The sequence below is a fragment of the Sander vitreus genome, chromosome 17, assembly GCF_031162955.1.
Source record: "Sander vitreus isolate 19-12246 chromosome 17, sanVit1, whole genome shotgun sequence".
Classification (NCBI taxonomy): Eukaryota; Metazoa; Chordata; class Actinopteri; order Perciformes; family Percidae; genus Sander; species Sander vitreus.
Window position 1 is genome coordinate 12819012 of NC_135871.1, and position 21221 is coordinate 12840232.

The 21221-nt window shown below is 40.8% G+C and overlaps 1 protein-coding gene across 2 annotated transcripts in view; it reads right to left on the reverse strand.

The window, feature by feature from the left end:
* The window catches only part of itga9 (integrin, alpha 9), a 49939-nt gene that overhangs the window by 4615 nt on the left and 24103 nt on the right, over positions 1 to 21221 (reverse strand). Inside the window, exons 16-26 of one of the 2 annotated variants that reach the window (XM_078273231.1) lie at positions 11903 to 12055; positions 10905 to 10981; positions 10319 to 10466; positions 6458 to 6544; positions 6215 to 6294; positions 5630 to 5713; positions 5056 to 5164; positions 4833 to 4940; positions 2877 to 3002; positions 2582 to 2701; positions 2395 to 2490 (exon numbers count right to left, since the gene is read on the reverse strand). In XM_078273231.1, coding sequence (XP_078129357.1) covers positions 2395 to 2490; positions 2582 to 2701; positions 2877 to 3002; positions 4833 to 4940; positions 5056 to 5164; positions 5630 to 5713; positions 6215 to 6294; positions 6458 to 6544; positions 10319 to 10466; positions 10905 to 10981; positions 11903 to 12055 — 1188 coding nt within the window. Of the gene's footprint in view, positions 1 to 2394; positions 2491 to 2581; positions 2702 to 2876; positions 3003 to 4258; positions 4383 to 4832; positions 4941 to 5055; positions 5165 to 5629; positions 5714 to 6214; positions 6295 to 6457; positions 6545 to 10318; positions 10467 to 10904; positions 10982 to 11902; positions 12056 to 21221 lie in introns of those variants that run through there. The other variant, XM_078273232.1, reaches the window with a different exon arrangement.

The window sequence follows — 21221 nt, forward strand, 5'->3', positions numbered from 1 at the left end:
GGTACAGACTGAAATATCTAACAATAGGATAGATTGTCATGACATTTTGTTCATTCATGGTCTCCAGAGGATGAATCCAACTTACTTTGGTAATCCCCTGACTTTTCATCTCAGTTTAAATGAATGAATCCGCCCAGTACTTTGGTTTATAACAAAATTCCTATTCCTATGAGCCTTAGCTGTACCTTGTGTTTAGTGCTACTTAGTAACTGTTAGTATGCTGACACACAGACGGTGAACATGGTAAACAGCAGCATGTTCTCATTGTCATTGTGAGCATGTTAGCATGCAGACGTTAGCTTTAGTACAGCTTCACAGAGCCGCTAGCATGGCTGTAGACTCTTAGTCCTGGTGTTCATCATTGGCTCCGACTGTCTAACATCACTGGTATGAATAACATCATAGGAACTAGTCAGTAACATTGACCATCACTGTTTCACAATGCACTGCTCTATGTGTTTAATGCCAACAAGTATTCATCTTATTAGGTCAGTGCAATTCAAAATAATTTATCATCCACTCCCTTTTTCAATTGTGAGCATCATACCTTTAAACTGATTCCTTGAAGCCCAGATTGAGGCTGATTCTCTGAGTTATCTCGGGAGGCTAGGCAACTCTTAAAAAATAGTCCAGTTCCGCAATAAATAAAAGCTATTTAGACTGTTTCCCATGACATGAGTAAACACTGACCGGCTGGATAATCTGTCACTGACAGCAAACTCAGTTCACTTAAATAACTGCAATGAAAGGAATTAGTGTCAGTTTACAAAAACACAATTATTTTAAACCATTTAGCACTTTGATTCTTATTTAATTTTCTAACATTTACAATTACTTTTATTTGTAATAAACAGTACATTTTGACTTTTTACTTTGAAAAAGTCCCTTTAAAGCTATTTAATACTTCTGTATATGAGTCATTGCCAACCCAATAACTTTGATTGCTAAAATTGATTTGCACTGGATTAACTGTGGTTTGACTTGGGTTAAATATTGTATTACTCTGCACCAAAGCTCAGCCTGCTGTAATGTCAGCATTCAGGCCTTAAATGGAAAAAACACATTCACTGGGATCATGAAAAAGATTAGTTTATTTCCGAAGAATCTTAAACAAAGGCAAATAATGTTTAATCCCCCAAATGTCAGATTATCTTTTGTGATTTGTTAGTGCAAACAATGGTGGGAACATTTCAGAAATGACTGAGGAATTCATTGCATGGGCTTTGAACACAAATGTGGCATGAGACGCCAACTGTGAGCCAAGACAAAACCAAGCGAACAAGTGAAGATTAGTCTGTTGAATAGTTTGCCACATTAACACCTCCCCCTTACTCCGTCCGAGCTCTGGAATCTAACTGTTCTGTTCTGCATACCAAGGCGCTTGTGAGTACAGATGAAAGCTCTACTGGTCATTGCTCGCTGACTCTGACTTCAATCCGTTAATTCTAGGAATGTGTAATTGAATGTGAAGTTCATTCAACTCTGAAATGCTAAGTTTGTAACTTGCATACTTACAACAGTTTGTTTACATGTCACGGAAGATAAAAAAAGTGAGCTTGTCGTTCTGCAGACAACCAGTCGGCTTGTTGTGAGCGATATAACCAGGTACCACAAATCATACTTTCTGGTGTATACTCTAGCCAGTAGGGATCCTGAGGGAAAATGTAACTGTGTTTACTAAGTGCTGAAAGAGCAGCAAGGTATGGACATGGTCATAGCAGGTCTGAATTTTCCGAGCACGTCTGAAGCTCAGGGTCAGCAGGGCTGCAGCCCCGGTCAGCACCCTAATCACTTGAGAGATCCCACTGCGAGCATGCTGGGTGCTCAATGTAATCATCACATCTGATCTGGTGGGCCATTCAATCACTCAGCAAACAACAGAGGGGGGAGGGTCTGTCCTTGAGCACAGCTGAGGACCCTGAAAAGATGCTGATAGAAGTGCCACCATACAGTATAGTCACAGTCCCCAGCTGTTCCCTGGGCTCACGTCAGCGGCTCAAGGATTGTCTAACCACAGCACCATGGACTGTGCATCTAAAGATAAAGATATATATGCGTATTGATATATTTTTGCAGGCAGAGCCATGTAGTGAGTACGCTGTCCTTTAATCAGCATGCCTGGATTCAAGTCACAATTTGTATCTGCCTTGCCACATTGCCTTTGAGCAAGACACAGCAGCCTTACCAGCTGTAGCAGTTGTGTTCTGCAATTTAGCCTGTGGTCATCTGACCAATTGTTAATATACAGATATTGATTAGAGCAGCTTTAAGTAGTTTTTAAACAATAAAACCTAGCTTCAGCCACTCTGAAGCTGTGAGACATCTCTTGATTGTGATGTTCAATGTAGTCATTTTGTGTATTGATGGTGAATTAACAGTTCATAATGTACTCACAGAAATGTCCTCTGGAAGGCCCTTTGGCACCTCCACTGCCCTGTCATTGACTTGCACGTTGCCCCTCGTCACAAACTGGATCACAGAGGAACTATCCTGTGTGTTGAGAGATGCCAGATTACTGTTGTTATTAGAATCACAACAACCTGCAACTAAATTTAACAAGTTGTTAAAACATGTTTTTTACCCTCTTGAGAATTTCCGTGTTGAGTAGAAGTTTTATATCTATGCTCAAAGCTTCTTCTTTTAATTGTGGGCCCAGACTGCAGGAGATAGTCATACACGCTCTTCCAGGCCGGTCACAATCCTTTTAAAGAAAGACAGAGAAGGAAGAGTGGGAAAGAGCAGTAGAAAGTGTGTGGGAGAGAGAAGAAAGTGTGATAAACAGATGTTGCACTGACTAAAAAAAAACAAAGAACCGGAACCCTCACAGGGGGTGACCTCTGAAATGTCAAAGTGCAACATAAGTACTGCATATTTACCAAGACTTTGCGTCCTGATTTGGTGAAGAAGGCAAATATGGAGTGGAAGATACTCTCTCTGTCCTGGGGAATGGTGCACGGTGTCGGGTTCCTGTGAGGAGTGCAGTTCCCTCGACCCTCGGCCACCTGTAACAGGGCAGTGGTAAAGTTGTGTTGACTAAGATTTCAAGTAAAATTATATCCAATGAACATAAGTTGTTATAATAATAATACATTTAATTATATAGCACCGTTAAGAACAGAGTTTACAAAGTGATTTGATAGACAAAGCAAGGCAAAAGCAGGATATCCAGAGGTCAATAAGACAACAGAGAGCTAAACAGTGGGGCCTATGGGACTAATAAATAAAAAAATCAAGAGCAATAAAAGATAAAAAGAGACAAATTAAGTTAAAAGTATAACAGAGTTTTGTCATGTTCACGTTGCAAAGATGGGTTTGAACTGGCCCAATCCCACTATTGTTATGAGTCTCCAGGGCTCACAGGAAGTTCTCCCATCAAAAAGCTGGTACCCCTCCCAGACAGATTTCCCATATGGAGTGATTTAGAGGTGTCTGGTTTACTGCCGAGCCCCCAGGGAACACCCCCCCCCTCCTTTCCTCAGTCCAACCTGAAGCGCTGGACGTGAAAATCTCCTCTGGCTTTCCTGATTGCCCGCTCTGTTGCCACCCAGCAGGTCTGAGCTTTTATTGCCGTGCTTTCTCATGTCCTGTGTTTCTGCTGCCTTTGCTGGTGTGAAGATTCATAGGCTGCACTAACTTTAAACCTCACGAGAACAGACATTTTCACATTAAATAATGACTGAAAGATTTTGTGCAGAAAAACTAGTCCATATGGTGCAACAGTCAGTAACTTGCATGTCTGAACAAATAGAGGTCTGTATAAAATGTAAGAATATCTGGCTATAAATATAAGTGTGCAACTGTCCGGTGTGCCACAGGCTAGATGCAGTGTTTAACAGCATTAATGATGCCTATTTCCAGGCTGGGGATGGTACCGGGCAGTAGCCAGCTCTGCAGGTGTCCCATTCCCGTTTCGTGCAAGCTGTCTGATCCCCTGGAAGTGATTCCAGATGGGCTCAAGGAGGGTGGGATACAGTCAACCCCGGCTGCCCATTCACAGTAAATACAATTAACAGTTTGAGCTCCCCCATGATCTACCTATATGAAAGGAGCAATGCAAGGGTTAAGAAAACATTAAACCCAGTGGGAGTATTGCGTTTCTTTATCTTAATGCAAAATGTTGTGAAACTAAACGGTTGGACAGCTTCAGTAGCAACGTCAACACTTTTGCTTAGATTTTCACTGGCCCAGTGATACCTCACACTAAGCAAATTGGCCATGCCATGACAAAAAGCCCACCAGGAGCGCCTGGTTAGCTCACCTGGTGGAGCGCGCCCATGTACAGAGGCACGGTCCTTGATGTAGCGGCCGCAGGTTCGATTCCAACCTGCGGCCCTTTGCTGCATGTCATATCCCTCTCTGTCTGTCCTGTCACAAATAAAGGCCTAAAATGCCACAAAAAAAATCTTAATTATTAATCAATTAATCAGTTTTGAGTAAAAATTATTTGATTCTTAAATGTGAATATTTTCTAGTTTCGCCACTCCTCTTTGACAGTAAACTGAATATCTTTGAGTTGGGGACAAAACTTGAGGATGTCATCTGATACTGAGGAAACTCATCACCATTTTTCACCATTTTCTGACATTTTATAGACCAAACATCTAATCGATTAATCAAGAAAATAATCGACAATTAAAATAATCGATAGTTGCAGCCCTATAAAAGTGCCCTCTGAGGTGGATACAGCCAGGCAGCTGTGCCATGAAGAGAAGCAAGACTGACAGGCATAGGCTGGAGAAATGAGCTAAAATATAGCTAATGCAGGTGAATAAACTAATAAATAAGGATTGGGGCTGGATAAATAATGTAGATAGACTGCTGTTGGCATCCACCTGTGTTTCAATGATGTGGAACATGTCAGCTCCGCTGCCAGCCAGCCGGTTGGGTATCCTGATGTCCACAGTGGAGCCAGGCAGCCTGCTGGGCCCCTTGTTTATGGCCTGGAACCACATCACAAAGAGACGAAGAAAGATGGAGACAAAGGATAAGAGAAGTGAATATATAGAGAGACATATAAAAATACTGAAAATCCTACATGGTCTGTGCGAGTAGTACCTGGAATGTGAGATTGAGAGGCTGAAAGTTGCACTCCATGTCTTCCATCTGGACGAAGCGCGAGGCATCGATGGAGTTTCCGTACACAAAGGAGCTCGGCGTCACCACACTGCAGACAGCAGCCACAGTGTTCAGGAGAGAGACAGAAAAGGATGCATTAATATTTATTTGATTGCCAACAGAAATAATGTTAAAAACAGCCTCATAAGAATCTCTGGCTTCAGTCCTGTTATTAGCTGGACAGCAGAGTTTTCTTTAGCAGTTGAGCTATGAGTCAGATGTGTCCAGCTTAGCTCTGTTGCATCCCTTCACATTAAAGACAGTGCACACAGCAGCTTTATCAGATGTCAGACTTCTGGCAGATTTGGGCTGTTTTACATCTATTTCCCTTCTCTGTGAAGCAGAGCTTTGATAAAGCCTTCAGAGATAAGGCTGTTCAAGTTGACATGCTCCATACTTACAAAAGCACTCCCTCTTCTCCCAACAGCGAACAGATGGGAAACCAGCTCAAGCTGGTTTCAGCTTTACGTTTGTATAACAGTAACTACACAGTTATGGTTTGTCTTGTTCTTACCCAGTAATAGTCGTGTCGGTCTCATGAACCAGAGGGATGGACAGATCCAAACTGTTATCAGAGAGTTTGTGCTCAGGATTGGCACTGCAACAACCAAGGAACAATAAAGTTATTCAGTCATTTTGTATATACTGTAAAATCAGCTACATACAGAATTAAATTGCCCAGAATTTACTCGCGAGACGTATCTGTATGTATGTATGTATGTGTGTCTGTGTTTGGGGGAACGCAGATGCCACATGCAGAACGCTTTGTGTGCCTTTGACTCTTTTCCTGCTTCCAACGTTAGCTACATTAGCTACGTTCTCTGTCAGGTAAATCATTAAGTCAGTAGTAGCCTATACAGTGGAGTTGCATATTAAGTAGTTTGGGGTCCTTCTTTAAGTAATTTTGGGGTACAATTTGGTTTTGAAGAACTCTACAAGCAGCAATACCACAGACCAAGCAATCGGCCCGTTCCAAACACACACATTTTCAATGGGCACTGTACTAGTGGGGTTAAATCAGCATTTTGATATCTTTCACAGGAAACAAAAAATAACTATTGTTAGGTATGCACTACAATGTGAGACTGTTGATATTTACCTTTTAGCTTGAACTAAGAACTGCAATGTATCATTTTCCCCAGAGAGCTGACTCGTGTCAAAAATCACTGCAAAATGATACTGGAGAGAAAAAGACAATAAACCAGGGGTTTGCATTGTGTTTTCCTGAGATTCCAACACCTCTAAAAAAGTTATATATATATATATATATATATATATATATAGGTATACTGCATGCAGTTTTGACATTGTGCATTCCAATTACTATCTTGGTTGGAGCTACCTTAGTCTGCGCTCTCATGAAGGGAAATCCCACGCTGCATTTGAGGAAGTCCAAATCAACAAGTCCACAGGAAATACCCTTCTCTTCCTGCAAAAAGACAGATAGACAGAGAGTAAGAGGAGGAGATAAAGACAGATAGACTGGAGACAGAGTGGGTGACACTCACAGATATGCAAAACTCAAAGAGAAGGACGAAGTAGACGTGACGCAGACTGTGATAGGGAGCAGTTTTAATAGGTTATGAGGCAAAAAACATCAGCAATGGCTTTGGGTGGTAAAATAAATTCAAATATCATAGATAACTAAATTGACTACATATGCATGGCAAAAAGAAAAAGTAGAACCTCTCCTGCAGCTTTAAAAACACATGGACACACACACACACACACACACACACACACACACACACACACACACACACACACACACACGCCAACATTTACAGTAAGATCAAAGTTTATTGTTTGAAAGAGACTTCTATATGTAAAAGAATAGGTTCTCATATCTTATTGAAGTTCTAAATTTGGTTAAACGAAGAATGCACATAGCAGTGATGGCACACACACATCCTGGCAGGAGGGTAATTGGACAACCTCCAGGCTGTGTGTTTGGAAGCTTGTCTAAACAATATGGAGCTTCACCGGCTGCGCTGTGTAAACACTTGGGCCTTGACCCTGCGATGAGTAAGAATTCTTTAAGCGAGAGTTCACTGAGAGGTTGTTGGCTGAGCTCGTGTGCAAGAGCACTAAAGAGGGCAGAGATACTTTACAACTTTAACAGTACAAAAAAAAGTGACAGACTAGTCTAGCGCTCCTGGAAGATTCAGCAGGGGGCTTAAGGTAAGTCATACAAAACGTGTGCATGCATCGGCTGCTGTCCAGTTTGGGCCTGAAGTGTTTATAACATGTTTCCAAATGTGATAAAGAAAAGAGGTGTGACGGTTGTCTCTGCTGACATATTTAAAGGTAGACATCCATCCACAGTATCATCCACACTACCATTCCCCTTATTCAGCAGATTCCCAGTGTAAATCCAAGGTGTGGATGTTCCCTCCATCTTCATTAAGTCAGCTTAAATAAGCAGTGCTTCCCTTTGCATGGAGACTATGGCGAGCCCTCAAGGGGGGTGTGGGGTGGGGACCCCAGCGCAACTGGCAATGTTGGAATTTCCTCTATTTCCTGTATTCCTTCATACTGCTGTGCAAACACTGCCTGTCCCATGGGGCTGGGCAGGATTGGGGAAGTCAGCCTGTTTACCCATCCACCTGGCAGCCCTTGAGAGAGAGCAGAGCACTCAGACATATGGCTTGCTGTGCCTCCATGGGAAGAAGAGTGACAAAATCTGTTTGTTCAGAACTTCTTCACTTTCTTCCTTTCTCTGTCAGGAACAAATACTGTTTTTTTTTTTCATGAATAGCAGACCCACTAAATATCACCAGGATTATATACCCTGCTTTAGTGTCAGTTGAAGCATCTACTGGAGTAGTACGTCAGTGTGGATGACAACTCGCAGGAGGCCCATTTTCTGCACGTCTCTTTATGTCTCCATCCACTTTGGCATTTGTACATTTGGCTTTACTTGGGTCTACCGTTTCGCTGTCAGTGTCATTGCCTACTTTACACGTTCCACATAGATATGAAGATTAAGATCTACCTTTGGCCTCCATAGCATGTGCAAAGCTGCACTTCACAGCCAAGAAAATCAGTGATTCGTATATTCTTAGGTTTGAAGGTCCACTGAAATTGACAACTTCACACATTTCTCAGTTGCATTCCCAATTTCAAGGCTTTTCACCACCATGCTTATCTGTTCCAAAAGTTAAATCACCAGAAATCAGCGGTAGTAGGAAAAGTACCATAATAATACTCCATTACAAGTAGAAGTCCTGCAATCAAAATTTCACTAAGTAAAAGTAAAGAAGAATTATCAGCAAAATGTACTTAAAGTATTAAAAGTAAAATAACTAATTATGCAGAACAGTCCCTTTCAGAGTGGTATATATTTACATTGAATATAAAATATGTACTTTGGCATACATTTGTTATATTGCGACTTACTGTATATCATTGTTGGACAAACACCCATAAATATTATGGAATTGATTTTAAATATCACCCAGCCAAACTGCCGCATTAACGTCCGATATTGCTAACTCTTTATAGATTGTTGTGTGGTTTAATCATAATTTAGAGGCAGGTATGTTTTGTATGTAAAATCTTAACCTGTAAATTAACTAGTAACTATGGCTTTCAGGTAAATGTAGTGGAGTAGTGAAGTATAAACCACTGGCAGATACAATGGCACAAAAAATCAGCCACAAAAAAAGAACCGACAACTTACAATTTCAGAGATAAAAAAAGAAAGAAAAGAAAACACAGAAGCCAGTGCAACAGTCTTTGAATCCCTCGGGAGTGAAGGCAGTGCTTCTGAAACCAATTCACCTCCACAGCTTTCTGACAGCTTGTGTTTCAAGAACAACAGACAGATAACCCACCCCACTCTTAAATATGAGGGGGAGTGCAAGTTCGTGCTTAGCTCACTGGAGAAAAAGCCTCAGGGGAGGATTGGGAGCGGACCTTAACTTTAACAAAAAGGGGTCACATCGTCACCTTGGACTTCTCCAGTAGTAATTAGAAATGAGCATACGGCAGTAAATCTGCTCGGTGGCCTCTTTGTCATCTCTTCATACTGTTCACTTCCTACTCCCTTTGTGGAGCAGGCCACCCTGACTTATCAGCTTCCTGAACAGAATGAGCCTCTGTGGCTGCTGGTAACCTGATACTTATCTAGTTCATTAGATTAGCTATGAAACTCAAACTGAAACACTGTTTTTCTAATATTTGCCTGCAGCATGTATTCTATTTAAATTCAATTTCATCCTTGTTGGGGGAGGGTGTTTAAATTGTGTCACAGGTTATGTGCTTTACAGATATGATCTTATCCATCACAGGGGTTCAAAACCCAGCTGGAGGATAAACATGAGGTCCATTATGAGGGGGAAAGCCTTTATGATGGATGTTGTCCCCTCTAGCATCTGCTGAGCCGGTGCAAGCTTGTGTCAGAGTGCTCTGACTGACGTGGCATCTCTTTAACAAGTGAGCGAACAGACGTGAGCAGAGGCGGCCAGCTGCTGTGAAATCCATCCACTTACAGTACAACGTGGTCTCAAAAAAATCTCTCAGGTTTAATGTGGGATGGCAGTGGGTAGATATTTCTTTAACAGTGACAGAATGCTGAAATCATTTTCTGTTAGACGTCAAAGAGTGTGAGGAGAAGGCCTGATCAGTATCTCCATGAAGGTCAGTCATAATCCTCATTTTACATGCCTGCATTAAATACGGCCCTTTTTGACACGTGATTTGAACAGCACATAAGTCAAGCTTGTGGGAATATGAAGTATGTGTGTTCTGATTTGTTCTCATGCACACAGCTCATATGTTGTTGACATGGTGTGTCTGCCTTGAATGAGTCAGAGAAGCGTGTGACAGGTCAGCTATGGAGGAGCTGTGAGATGGGACAGCTGCTGCTCTCCTGCTCTTCATCCTTTCATCTGCAGGGCTGCCTAGACAGCTCCGGCAAGGCTTTAAGTTCATCTGTCCTCTCACAGGTCTGTCTTTTTGTATGTTTCACTGTTTAGACTGTACTCCTGACATTTAATCAGTCCTTTTTAAATAAACCGTCTTTAAGAAAATGTACATCTCAGTGGAGAGCTGATGATATTCAGCTATGTGTATGTATGTGTATAATCTCTCCGCTTTATCCACATCTTTTCAGCCAAACGACCAAATACATTTCAGAAACAAACATGCACACTCTAGTAAATAAACAGCACATACTTTAAGAGCGACAAGAGTAACAGACCTTCTGCCAGAAGTTGATGTAGAAAACCTCTCTGGAGAAGTTGAAGTAGATGTTGGTGTCATAGGCGTCATCCCCAGCGTTAGAGATGGTCAGGTTCAAAGAGACGTTCTTTACTCCTCCAAGGGCCAAATGCTGTTTGCTGTGCAACCTGATGGGAACATAAAATAAACAATGCATTTGAGGCAATAAATAAACTTCTTGTGACAAACTGTGGGATGTCACAGGAGGAGCAGTAAGCAAAGATTCATATTAACTACGTTTGTTTTATTTTGAAATGTTTACTTTAAGATATAAGGAAACAAAGATGAGTGACTTGAGTTTTTGGAGTGAAACAAAGAATATATGTATAAAGATGATTACTGCTAACCATGACAGATGCATGCCGTACGTGACAGCATGCCTCAAAGATACACAATAAAAAGAAAGGGAACTCCCAAAGTATGGAAAAACATATGGATATTCTCCAAGCATGCGTCATGGACCTACTACCCACACCCACATGGCCTATGACATCAGCTTGCTTCCTCAGTAGAAGAACAGGCCAAGGAAGAGAATGAATCTAAACTGTGAAGTCTAAGGTTTTTACCCAGAGAGCAACAGTTTCCCATGAAGCCTCAGGTCTGCAGCACAGTCGTCCGACAGGCAGTTCTTCTCGAACCAAGTCTGAAGAAGAAACAGTAAAGTACACAGTTCATATGACCTCATGCTGTCCATACACTGAACACACAGACTCCCCATTCAGACTAGGGGGCAGTATTGTGTTGTTGTTGGAGCTATCCAGTAGATAGCTCCAACAACAACACATTTTGACTCTATCTGATCTCTCTTTAAATCAGTCAGAGGAGGGTCTTTGGTTTAAGGCTAAATAATGACAGGAAACCTAAGTCAAGCGATAAAGGTTCGATGTTAAGATGGTGAGCTTCAGATAAATGGATTCTGTAGGTGCTGAAAGATGCAAATCCCTCAGTTTTTCAAGAAGTGCAGACAGTGGGGAAACACATGTGGGGCAGGTTAGAGGTGGTTGCAAAGAAAATAAATGAATCAGTCTGTTTGGAACCCACTCAAGAAAAGCTAACACAGACAATAATAAGCTGGTAACCCACACCAAATCATTATAACACCAATTTGAGCTATTTCCTTCATTCCTTCTGTGGTCAACTTTGTTCTTTATAATCAATTTAGGAGAATCAGAATCTGAATTAGTTAAAAATAACTTTTATTTTAGAGTGATCATGCTCTTATCTTCATCTGTAGCACACCTGAACCGAAGCATTTTTATCTCAAAGTGCAGGATGATGCGGTACCTGAATCATTTATAAATATAAATCAATATGGAGATTGAAAGAGGTTTAAATTAAAAAGCAGGAAATTCTCTCTGAGGCTCATTTTTTTTGCTCAGAGTCAGAACAATATATTATCAACCTAATTTTGAGGCTAGAATTTTCTTTTTCATTGATAGGAGCATTAATCATCCATTAAATATCCAACCACAGGAACATAAATGCCACCTTAACTAAAGAGAGTTTCTACTTATTTAAACAATGTTAGTCCCAAACACCACATCATTTCATCCCAATGTTTTACCTCATTCCTTTCTGCAATCTTGTTTCCTTTTCTCCATCGTAGCACTGGAGTGAGTGCGGGCAGGTCTCGCTCCTGGTGTCCCGTCAGCACATGCTTCCCCAGGCCGTAAGCCACCTCGAACGTGATGGCTGTGAACACGTCCTTCACATCTTTCTGCAGAGAGCACAAACGACAATGCTATTGCAAAAAAATGTGTCCCGCCATAGACACAAAACTGTTCAAACTCATTTTAAACCTCAAAGAAATAAGTGTCATGTAACAGCCTGGGTCATTACAGTCATTTAACATCTTTCCCCAATTGACGCCTGGCGCAAAGACTGATGATTACACTGCAGATTATCGGAAGATCATACAGTCTGGATATGATGGTATCACTGTAATCACTGTGCCAAAGATCTACAGGGTTAAATGCAGACCTATACTGATAAACCACTAAATGATCTGAATTGGTTTAAATGGACGGTTGACACACACTCTCTCATTAATTATTATTTACTTTTGGTAATTTTGCTGAAAGCAACAAAAGCAGGGCCACTGCTAAGTTTTCAGCAAAGGAAACACATGGATCTTTTTTTTAACCTGCTGGCACTGTCTCTGAGATATATCGTTGCTTTTTTGGCAGCTCCATCTAAGACCACAAAAGAAGTGTTTAATTTGGCATCAGGTTTGGAAACAATACAGACAGAATGAAAACAGAGAGCTAAATGCGATCAAATTCCATATCTTCATTAGATGACAGCGCTGAAAGACGTACATGGGAAAAGCAGATACTGATGTCGTTTTTCATCTCTTCTGTCCATTACAGTTAAACTCAGCTCTTTGAAGGCAGCTTGGTGGGTCTGGCTTCTAAAAGTCACATCTCTCTCTCACACACACACACACACACACACACACACACACACACACACACACACACACACACACACACACACACACACACACACACACACACACACACACACACACACACACACAACTCCACAGGCAACCTGTGTCCCTGTAGCCAACTGATGTCTACCAACATGGAGCCAAACCAACAATATAAACACAAAGGGCTTCCATGTGTTTTCCGGTGGTCACATAGGCCACTCGTTCTTTTGCACTTTCTCTCCTTTGTCTATTATCGCAGCATTTTCCAGTGTCCACCCAGCCATCCTCTTTTCCTCAGGCAGAGCCAGTCTGGGCTTTGAACACATCACTGGTAGAGAACCCACCCAACTCATCAACAGTTAGAAAGTTATAGCAGGAAAGAGCAAATGTTGATGCAGGACATGAATAGACAAAAACAGAACATTTGGAGCTCATTTGGGAAATGGTGCTGCACACAGATAAAGACATAAAAAAAATCTGTTTTTAGAGATTTCTGTCCCCATTTGGTTGGCTCTACCACTGATAGTTGGAAATAATCTATTTTCATTATCAATTAATCTGCCAATTGTTTTCTTCAATTAATCGCTTCATTTATAACATTTCCCAGAGCCCAAGCTAGTTGCAGAATAATTTTCTGTCAATCAATTAATCCACTAATTGTTGCAGCTCTAATTGAAAATGACAACATGAACTGCTCATTACCACAGAACTGGTCAATAGTAAGGCTGAGTACCGCAGATGCAAGAGGTTGACCTCACATCCATCATTGGACTGCAGTTCATGCCTCATTAGACTTATAGAGACGTTGTTGTTCTAGTAGTATGTCGGCTCAGCTGGGAGGTAACATGACTTGTGTTACAACTTGAATGTTGTAGTCAGTGCCAGACAAGTGGTGGTATACTATGTGAGGCACTGGCAAAGCCCTCAGTCTCAATAACCATTAAAGCTGGATGCTTGAAATGGCCCCTGTCCGCTGGCCTCTAGTTGAACTGACCCCCTGGGAGTGGACTGGCCCAAACTCCCACTGCCTATCTCACATTTTCACAATCCACAAGAGAACTGGGGGACATAACGACCTCAAGTGAAATGTGGCGTTATTGAACAATCTCATGCCTAAAGAGTGACTTTTATGCACAAGTAAATAGGCATAATCATTCCATTAATCTAGTGTGCCGTGGAGGGATTTCCGCTTCTTTTCTGACATCTAGCATCTATAATTGTGCACATAGAGGATCACTTTCTTCTTGAACAAAGGCCAACAGACTGCTAACTAACTGGAGAGCTCCCAAGACTCACAGCAAGCTCACATTAGAAGTAACGGAGGCCGTTCAGTAACACTTGGCCTAAGCTTTTATTATCCCTTGATCAATGCTGCCAATTGCCCCACCCAATCCACGCCCCTGGCCCAGTCACCTACTCTCTCCTGATCCTGCTTTTAATTCCTGTATTCATGGAACAGAGGAGTTCCTGAGCTCCAGCTGAGAAGGACCCCGGCTAGTGTTAACTGCCTGCTACCTACAATTTCATGGAAAGAAACGCAACAACTGTTCCTTACATGCTGGAAAAGCTTGTGACAGGTCATTCTCAACTCAAAGGCTTCCACTGTGGTAATCTTCATTAAAAAATAGAGGTTGCAGGGTGGGTCCCTGATCTCAGATCAGATAGCGCCATCCTGGGATTTACCATTTAAAGACCATAACAATGAAAGTGATAGTATATGGCATTTGAAAGAAGAAATAAAACATTGTCCTCTAACGAATGAAAAGTTGAACTCATATACAATAAAACACACCCTTGCTCAGTTGAATACAGTCAGGGGTTTTGCTGCTAGAGCCTCAACTGTTCTGGTATGACCAGTAGCTTATGGTAGTTAAAGCTAATGTTAGCAAACTTTAGACATTGCTGAGTCTGTTTGCTGACCTCATGAGTCTTTATCACTATCAAAACAAGACATAAACACACCAGAATGGAGAAATGCATATTGTTTCCTGCTTTGGGTCCAATTCTATTTACAATTTCTTAGTTATCTCCGAATGACATCTTTAAGTCAACTGACTCACGAAAATCTTTCAAGTAAATTAAATATGCCATTTTCCTGTTATTACTACTGTGGTCACAGTGTCACTTTACAGCCAATATGTGAAAATGTTTTACTTCTAGTTTGTGATTATAGGATCTTATTTGCATGGTTCTAGACCTCGGAATGTCTTACAACATATTGTTCAGAGTTTCAAATAGGTCTGGTGTTGTATTCATTGGCTATTTATAATCGGAGAAACAACCGACCAATCAGAGCTTTGTAGGCGGGATTAACAATGCGTATGTCATCTTCTTACATAGCTAGCTAGTAACCTACTTACACCCATGAAGAAGTAGCAACAGAAAAATGGTGAGAAGCGTGAATGAGATGGATGCAGCTTTGGAAGTTTTTGTTAGTCGATATACAGGAATAACGCACCACATTTGCATATTTCTTTGATAACTGTGAGAACTGTTAACTGCTCCTAATGTCCATGTTGACTGCTGTCAGCAAGATGGATAGATCACTCATTTAGTCTGATTGTTAGGTAGTTTTAGTTTGAAGAAAAATGAAATTATGTTTTGATACTACCACTGGGGGGGTTTCAAATCTTACACATAGTGGCTTTAAGCATGATAAAGGGATTTTTTTTTTTTTAAACCAAATTGTACCAATTTACAGTGTCCTTCAAGAGGGAAATACTGTCAGTAAAAAAGGTACATTTCCTGTATGGTCACTTAAAAATAGTCCAAACCCTCTCATCATCCCATGGACAAAATTACTTATTAATGGTTCCAGTCATACTGCAGAGATGCCAGCAAACTCAGCAGGAAGCAACTGTTTTCCAGCAGTTCCCACCACATTTTGGAAACTGTAAATTCCCAACTATCAGACTGAAAATCTGCATGTTACAGCAGTTGTAATCTTATATGACACACTTGATACAAAGTATTCTTTCCTGTATGCATATTCATATAGTTAACTCACAGGATGAAGGACAGCTTGCCAGTCCATATGTTTTGAAAGAAAACAACTGGGATTCAAATCTTCACCTACAACACCCCCTCTCTGCGGAACAAGGTTTCTGCCAATATAATATCTCAGTGTTTATGTTCACACTCAGGACCCATTTATTTGGTATGGCAGAGCATAACTCCCACCTTACCATCCATTCTTTCCCATTCATTCCCCTCTCAGCTGCCTGTATGACTCTTTTCCACACATCCATGCTTCAAGCATAAACACTGCTACTGTATGAATTAATCTGACTTAGTTGAACATATTTTATAGATTTCACCCTGAACTCTAACCAAGTTATACTCTAGTTATACTTGAGTGTTGCAAGCTGTGATTCTCACATGGTAATCTGATCAACAAGATGGCAAGCTGCCCCTTCATGCTCACAGAGCAGCTCCACCATGGTGGGTGCGGGGAGGATGACGTCAGGCTGCAAAAGGCTCTGATCCTCAGTTTAAACGCCTAATGCTTGACAGAAACTCACAAGAGCTCCTCTCTCAGCCAAACCATTCCCTCAAAAGCATATAGCTTAAGCCTCGTCATGGGAAGTCTTTATTAACTTGTGAGTGAAAAGCGCACACAGCACTCCTTTTTAGGACAATGGATGTTTGGATGACTTGCAGGTTGACGCCATTTCATTAAAGGGCTAAGCGCCAGGGAATCTTGGTTTAAATGGAAAAAAAGCTTTTTAGTTAAGTGATGAATGGATTCAGCCTGTCAAAGGTTGGGGTTACATGTGTGTACTGAGACACAAGGAGACGACTTGAAATTGAAAGTATTTACAGTAATGTCTGCAGCATATGGGGACATGCACTTAGGCAGCTTATCTCAGCTTGTCCTTGACAAAAGTTGAGAAGTGAGACAATTACTAAAGTTTTTAGTGTGTTACTTTCTGCCAGATTGACTGCAGGTCAAACTACAGCAGCTGCTCAGCTCAGAATAGGCTAGCAGATGTTGAGAAGCCTAGAATGTCAAATTGTGTAGGAGTAGGAAAGAGTGTCGTCCAATTGGTTTAGCTAGAAACCTTTTTGGAGCTGTCGAGTATGAGCAGCTTCACTTTGTCTGTGAAAACTATCCCTGTGCTCCTAAATTTTTCTGGTCACGTGTGTCATGGCAGAAAACTCGGTGTGTACGGAACCTTCTTTGACACCATAACTTCTCAAAACTGACAAAATCTGAATGCAATCTCTATTTTTAAACCAGAACAGATCACACATCTATTAACAAATTCCATGGCTCACACTCATATTTAACAGAATTATTTTTGGTTTGACCCACTCTTACTTGATTTATCTGATATGAACATCACTCATATCACAACAACCACCCTTTACATCTAGATGACATCCCCCAAGGAGCAGATCCTCAGTTCAGACTGCCGTTGCCAGTGACGGGATATTTTTTTCAAAAGATTTGAATAATTTCCTTCAAGGACATTGTCAAGGGCCTCTTAGTGAGAATGAGTGCAGCTGCCTCCAAACCTGGTGATTTTTTACTGTTATGTTCTATATGTGCTTTTCCTGTTGTTGCTTTCTTGAACAGTGACTTGATTGTTCAGTTCCTGCACCCACTAGCGTGCCTTCAGTGGCTCCTCATTTCAAATGGTGTTTTTCTGCCTTTCATTTTTTAAGTAGTTATAGATGTCTTTTTGTCATGTTTCTAGTCTTTGTGTTGGATATTTGGGGGCAGCAGAACAAGCTGTAAACCTAACACTGACAGATTATCACCTAATAAAGGTTATATTGTGCTAAAGGATATTTGCTTATTTACACATCCAACAAAGAGGGAGCAACATTAGCATTCATTTGGAGTCGTGTTTCTGGCCATCTAAGTCCACTATTCCTTTCCTATTAGCTCTGATTTGGTCTGAGGGAAATATCTGTCAGTTTACCTGCTGTTTGGTGGGCATGTGGCGTTTAGTTGGTTTAGCTTTTTCACTGAAAACAGCTGCCTGCTGCTGCTGCTAAAAACGACACTGATGAGACCAGTGAGAGGGAACCAAAACACTAAAGTTGCAGGCTGTAAAAGTTTTAGCAAACAGTTGCTTATTTTACACATCCAGCAGTTATGGAGCAGCACTATCCTATTTGGAGTCGTGTTTCTGGCCACCTGATGAATACAAGTCCAACATTCTCTCTCTCTTTTAGCTCTGATTTGGTCTCTACCAACTCCTGAAAGAAATATCTGGCTCTTTAGCTGCTAACTACTACCATCACCGGCAGCTGTGCTGGTTGCTGTTTGGTGTGGAGCAGGTAGTGGGTTACACTGGGTTTTTAGTGCTTTTTAGCTGAAAATGGCTGCCTGCTGCGGCCGAAATTGACGCTATGAGAGTAGTGATAGTGAACCAAAACAGTAAAGTTGCGTCCGGACAGCTAAACAATAAGGTGAAAGTCACTATAGTGCTGAGAGATAATAACTCTGTGGGTTCATCACTACGAGCAACCGCCTTTTTTTATTATAAAAAATATTGATTATAACTATTTTAAGGAAGATGTCCTCTCTGAAACAATGACATGAATCAGTGAAACTAACCATGTTCCTAATTACCTGTCTAGTCAAAGAAAGTCAGCAACAGCAAAAGAAGGAAAGAGTCAACATAAAATGCACTTTTTATGTGCATTTTAATACCTGCAGCCTGTCCAAATCCAAATTATTCTAATCTAATCTAATAAAGGCCAGACTACCAGTCATACAGAATGTATGCAGTATGCCTTTGAAAACTGTTCCCGTTCAACATGAACCATGTTTACTCCAACCTTGCAAAATATTTCAATCCGTCTGATGTTAGTAGTAGGGGTAGTGATTCTCAGATGTCTGTCCAGCTTTAAGCACCAATCTGATAAATCATCAACTCCACAACCTGTTGTGCATCAAAACACACTGCGCCCAGAAACAAATCAAACTGGCAAAGTGTTTCAAAAGAGGGAACGGCAGGGTTTTAGAGTTCATCGTAGATTGTGTGTGGTACAAAAGCAAATATGTTATTATTACTGAGAGCTGCTCTGGGGATAGCTTTGCTTAAGAAATACTTTAGTAAGAAATGAAAACAAATGTGTGGTTTTACAAGGTTGTACACTCATGGTAATTAGAAGTAAATAGTCCATTCAGAGTACAGTGGTGTGGATGAACCTTTGCACAAAGAAGTTGAAACTCCTTCTGACTGACATTTCACTGGTCACTGTGGCACTCCAATAAGATGGAAGAATGACAGGAGTGCATTTTCACATCCTACCTACACCTTCACCACCCACAAAATGTATTGAGAGAAAAAGAAAAGAAATAACCGATCATCTGTACATTATAAAAAACAGAACACTGAATCCTGAGTACACTTTTGGGCTGCTTTTTTTCAGTGAAAACATAAATAAAGTAAATCCTAACCTTAAGCAAGACTGAGTGCTGCTAGATACGGCAGGGTGTTGTACTGTAATGTCTCCCATGAGCAAACACGTATTTCCTCATGACAGGAAACGTGTACCATCTGTACTGTCATGGATGAGGTTGCATCACCAATAAACACCAATACCCAAATGTTGCTCTTAAAGCAGCATGCACACAGGAACACCCATTTGCAGATGTACAAACAGTACATGCTATTTAAAATCCTTCCGTCTCACAGGTCAACATTTCCTCTGAAACACACGAACAAAAGCACACACCTCTTTGCTTCAGACTTTCAGTAAAATGACTCCCCTCAATAAAGATCGCAAGGGTGCAGATACGGAGATATCCATCTCTTATGCCTTAGAGAATCCAACTGTATTGAATTTATTGCTTTTTTAAAAAACGTTCACGTAAACACAATTTACAGGAAACTTTTATGGTCTCGCATGCATCATGAAGAAGGCATTCAACAGTTGACCCTTGGACAGTTAAAACCACAGCTGGGATTTATAAAGGAGGAGAGAAAGGTGCCTCACTTCCCCCGGTGGAAATTGACAGATGGAATAAGTTACTGCTCAAACATACCAAATTCATCAGCATGTTATTTTTACTACATTCCATCAACAAAAACTTGATTTAACTCCAATGCTAACAATAGCTGAATTAGTGTAATATCTGGATCTGAAATCCAGCCAGCCATCTATAAATAAACAGATGTGTTCCCTCATATCTCCTCCTCACTCATCTTCCACATCGTGCTGTTCTCAACACATTATTTCTTTTTGTGCTATTTTCAGTATCATTACTACAACTCATTACATTACATTACTACAGCATTACAAGGCTTTTCACTCTTAAAATGACCCTCAAGCTATAAAAGCTGAGCTCTGGAAATTAAGCAGCAACAGGAGCAGAACTGATGGCAAATTAGTCTAACAGGTTCTGCATTATAACCTCCTCATTCCACAAATTCCCGACCCGGGGCTACCATCATCATCATGTCTAAATACCTTTAACCCCTAGCTGATCTCTATTGTAACCCGACTGACGGGAGTATGGAGTCACTACAAGGACACATGCACGGCTCTCCTGAAAAGCAAAACAAAAAAAGGAAGAAAAATCCAGATGAGATCCTTTAAAGGAAGCAGCTTGGGGGCTTGAGAACTGGGAATTAAGACTACAATACATTATAATAATGTGAATAATAATGTTACTAATAACAAGAAGAAGAAAAAGAAGAATAATGCTTCTAGACATTTGATTTAATAGCTGTGTCCAAATCACTCCCTTGTTCGCACAAAAAAAATGGCACAGGGTAAAAATAGTGCATTAGGCATTAGTGTTTTATTGAGTTGAATTCATAAACTAATCTAACTAAAAGCATTAGTGTACTACTTCAGCATTTTGTTGCTGTTTAGAAACAACAACAAGCATCTGAAGACTTCCTCTCTTTGACAGATTAACTCCCCTCAACATCCTGATAAACCTTTTGTGCATAAACAGGAAGCTTGTTATCCGCACTCTTACACAATTAATTGAGAATTGAAGAAAGAATGAGGAATACATTTCACAATTGCTGATTTTTGCATCATGTCTTAACGGTTTAAACAGGACCACACTGTAATTGAATGCTTTTGTTAGAAAATTGCTATTTTAATCTGAGGAGAAAACAACAACTCTGATAGATGAGATAGCAGCAGGGAGGAGCAGCTCAAAATGTGCAGTTTTTAAAATGGAGTTCAGTGTGTTTGTGAGTGTGTGTTTGAGTCTGTTCCATCATCCTGGTGATAGAGGAGGTCTCCAGATGCTTCCTCTAGCTGATTGTGACTGTGCACAAAATCTGGGGCACTTTTACTTCACTGTTATCGTTGGAGCCATTGGTTTTAGACAGCCTTGATAAAAACTGCAGCACGCCAACACAAATTTGTCAAATTCACCTGATGAGAGCAGGTTACAGTCTCCGCCGGACATAAACAAATCTTCTTGTGTATATACTATATTTGTTCGACTTCCTTTGTGGCGGATCTT